Source organism: Nymphaea colorata, chromosome 1 (genome assembly GCF_008831285.2).
Source record: "Nymphaea colorata isolate Beijing-Zhang1983 chromosome 1, ASM883128v2, whole genome shotgun sequence".
NCBI classification, from domain to species: Eukaryota; Viridiplantae; Streptophyta; class Magnoliopsida; order Nymphaeales; family Nymphaeaceae; genus Nymphaea; species Nymphaea colorata.
Window position 1 is genome coordinate 15,924,493 of NC_045138.2, and position 2,841 is coordinate 15,927,333.

Genomic DNA, 2,841 nt, shown 5'->3' on the forward strand with positions numbered 1-2,841 from the left:
GAGTGAGGAGGACGGAACCCCAGCTCCCGGGAGAGAGGACGAAGTGAATTTATGGTTGTTTCCTTAAACTCAAGAATTGCACCTATCTTATTCTTCAGTCTAAATTGATATAAGCTTTTTATTTGAATTCAAATCTAAATTTGGATGTAAATATGTAAATAATAAAAGGCATATTTGATTGGACGACTCTGATCTATTGGCTGAATTGAATTAGCAAGGCGGCTAAGGCTGAGTCGCCGATTTAGATGTGAACTAGAAAAAAATGTTATTGTAATTATTTTGTAACTAGAAAACTTAGTATAAGAGAAACTTCTAAAATATTTTAAATGTAATTAAAAAATAAGCAGTTTATGGCCCATGGCACTCCATGTGAGCTGATAAATCAGATCGATCTGCCACCTACTGAAATTTGTGAAGCAATCCTATTGACCTAAATATAAAACTGAAAAGTCCAGCCAATTTGGTAAAGATGAAATAATCCTTCTGCACACCTTAAAAAAAAAAAAGAAGGTGGGATGAGGAGTAACCAGAAAAGATTCACATCACTCACCAGCAGAAAACAAAGAGCAAGAAAAAAATAAATTAATTGATCAATCAAGAGCAGTGTTACAACCCTAAAGTGAGGAAGACAACATGTAAACAGACGCTCATTGAGATCCTAATAAACCTACTGCTCTCTGCATGACAAAAGACATGCACATGTATATAATATAATATGCTTTTATTGGGAGCTCACATTATGATAATCCCATACAAAAAAAGAATCCCTCTCACACAGTGAGAGAGAGAGAGAGAGAGAGAGAGAGAGAGAGAGAGAGAGAGAGAGTCTGACACCTGCATCCCTCTAGCTGTGCGCTTCCAGACTTCCACCGACAGTGAAGAATCTGTCAACAGATGATAAACACAATTAAGAAATAAAAAATTCATTGTTTGGCCGACGAAGAAACTAAAATTCTTTAAAATATTCCAAAGGAAAAAGAAAGATGGTAGGAAAAGAAAAGAAGGAATACCATGTTCACGTTTCTTCCACAGTCCGGATTCCCCCCTTCTTCGTCTTTCTCAGTCATCAATGTGGCATAGTTTCTGCAGAGACACTTGCTTCCCAAGCTTCGACTGGTCCAGCACTACTGGGCACAGAACCCCTGTGTAGAACTTGAGTTTCACTAGCTTCCCGAGCACAAACGCTCTTGATCTCACGGTGAATGTGAGATTCATGGGGACAACGTTATTTTCTGGATTGGTTGTGCTCAGTCCAGATCCACCACCATAGAGGGGAACCCTGTTCCCCTGCAAAGACACACTCACTGTCCTCTGGCTCTTCCTCCTCTGGTAGAAATTCGCGATCTGTTTGACATTCGCAGCAAATTAATATCAAATTGAACCCTCAAAATGAGTAAAAGCAGATCATATATTATTGGGGAGGAACTAGGAAGCAGAGGGTTTGCTTACATTTCCGGTAGCAACATTCAACTCTGAAAAGTAGAGATCCAATGGTGTAGAGTAGACATGGATTCCGAAAAATGTGGCAGTGTTTCTATAGACAAATTTTACAGTCGAATTCATCGACAGCATGACGGTCTGCACGCCGGATGAATCGGATCCCGCCTGCAAGTTGAAGCTCTCGAAGACAACGCTCTGTAAAAGAAGCACGCAGATTTGTGAGACCAAGTTGCAATTTCAGTCTAGATCTTTTCTTTCTTCAAGAATGCATCCTAGAAGTGTGTAAAGTTTTACAAACCTTAGACGCTAATTTTAGACCCACAAACAGATGTAAGACCATGCATCTAGTTCAAGCTCTAAATTCATGAGTAAAAAAATCTACGCATGCCCAGCAAACAACCCTCCAAATGTGCCATAGCAGATCTAATAGAGACCATACAAAGATTGGTGAATATGATCATAGCTATTCAGTGTGAGAATTTTTATGGGGTTTTCACAGATGATCAATGTGGCATCACAATTTTGTGGATTTCTATTTGAAAGGGGGGAGGGAAGAGAAAGGAGAGAAAGAGAAGGGAAAGCTGACCTTCATGGTGACAGTTGGCTTCTGAGGACGAGCAGCACCCCAGAGGATCAAGGAGAAGAAGGAAAACAGAAGGATGAAGCTAAGAACGAAGATGAGGAAGTAGCAGCGACGGGGGATCCCCTTGTCCTCTTCCTCTTCCTCGAGCAGCCCTTCCTCTTCGATGGCAGGAATGTTCCGCCATGGCTTCCCGCCCTTCCCGCCCCTGCCGTTGCAGTCGTGGGGGGAGATCTTCCTGGAGCCGGATTTCAGGGAGCCGGAGACCCTGCTGGTGGAGGACTCGCGGGAGTGGCGACCCAAGGACGAATGGGAATGGGGAGGGGACCCCATGGGGCTGAGCACCGGCGTCGACTGCAGCGACGTCTTTTCCCCATCGTGGGAGTCGCGGGACGGGCTCTGCACGTAATACACCGGCCGCCGCGGCGGCGATCGCGTCGGCGACGACGCGGCGAGGCTCGTCACCTCCGAATCGGACTTGGCGTGCATCTCTTCAGTCCTGTCTCGAGTTCAGACGAAGAAGAAGAGGGAGGCCTCTCCTCTCTGCTTCTTGATTTTGCGGCGAGAACCCAAACCCTCCAAGTTTGGTATCGATTCGTTGCTAGATCTGAAGATGGCAGACAAACTAAGAAAAAGTAAAACGCTTTCCTTTTCTTTCTCACTCTTCTGCTTTTGCGTAACTCTCAGAAAGCAAAGCAAGTCTGTATAAGAGAGAGAGAGAGAAGAGGAGCAGGAAGAAGAAGGAAGGAAGGAAGCTTCACTCTGGTGTGAAGTGCGTTAATGGTGGCTTGGTACGAAAATGCATGTTGCCATTCATGGCT

General features: G+C 44.2%; 1 protein-coding gene across 1 annotated transcript; it reads right to left on the bottom strand.

The window, feature by feature from the left end:
• Window positions 1-565: 565 nt before the first annotated feature.
• Window positions 566-2,841, bottom strand: LOC116246231 (uncharacterized). The gene is made up of 4 exons (XM_031617992.2): window positions 2,027-2,841; window positions 1,450-1,635; window positions 1,011-1,344; window positions 566-884 (listed from the first exon to the last, which is right to left on the bottom strand). The coding sequence occupies exons 1-3, from the start codon at window positions 2,507-2,509 to the stop codon at window positions 1,060-1,062; spliced, it is 954 nt and encodes a 317-aa protein (XP_031473852.1). The 5' UTR covers window positions 2,510-2,841; the 3' UTR covers window positions 566-884; window positions 1,011-1,059.

What these genes read in the sequence shown, in the direction of transcription:
- LOC116246231 (XM_031617992.2), bottom strand. Translation starts at nt 2,509, where the DNA reads ATGCACGCCAAGTCCGATTCGGAGGTGACGAGCCTCGCCGCGTCGTCG. An exon ending in AGCCAACTGTCACCATGAAG is followed by an intron (nt 1,636 to 2,026) that starts GTCAGCTTTCCC and finishes CTTCTTTTACAG; the next exon opens with AGCGTTGTCTTCGAGAGCTT. An exon ending in TGAATGTTGCTACCGGAAAT is followed by an intron (nt 1,345 to 1,449) that starts GTAAGCAAACCC and finishes AATGTCAAACAG; the next exon opens with ATCGCGAATTTCTACCAGAG.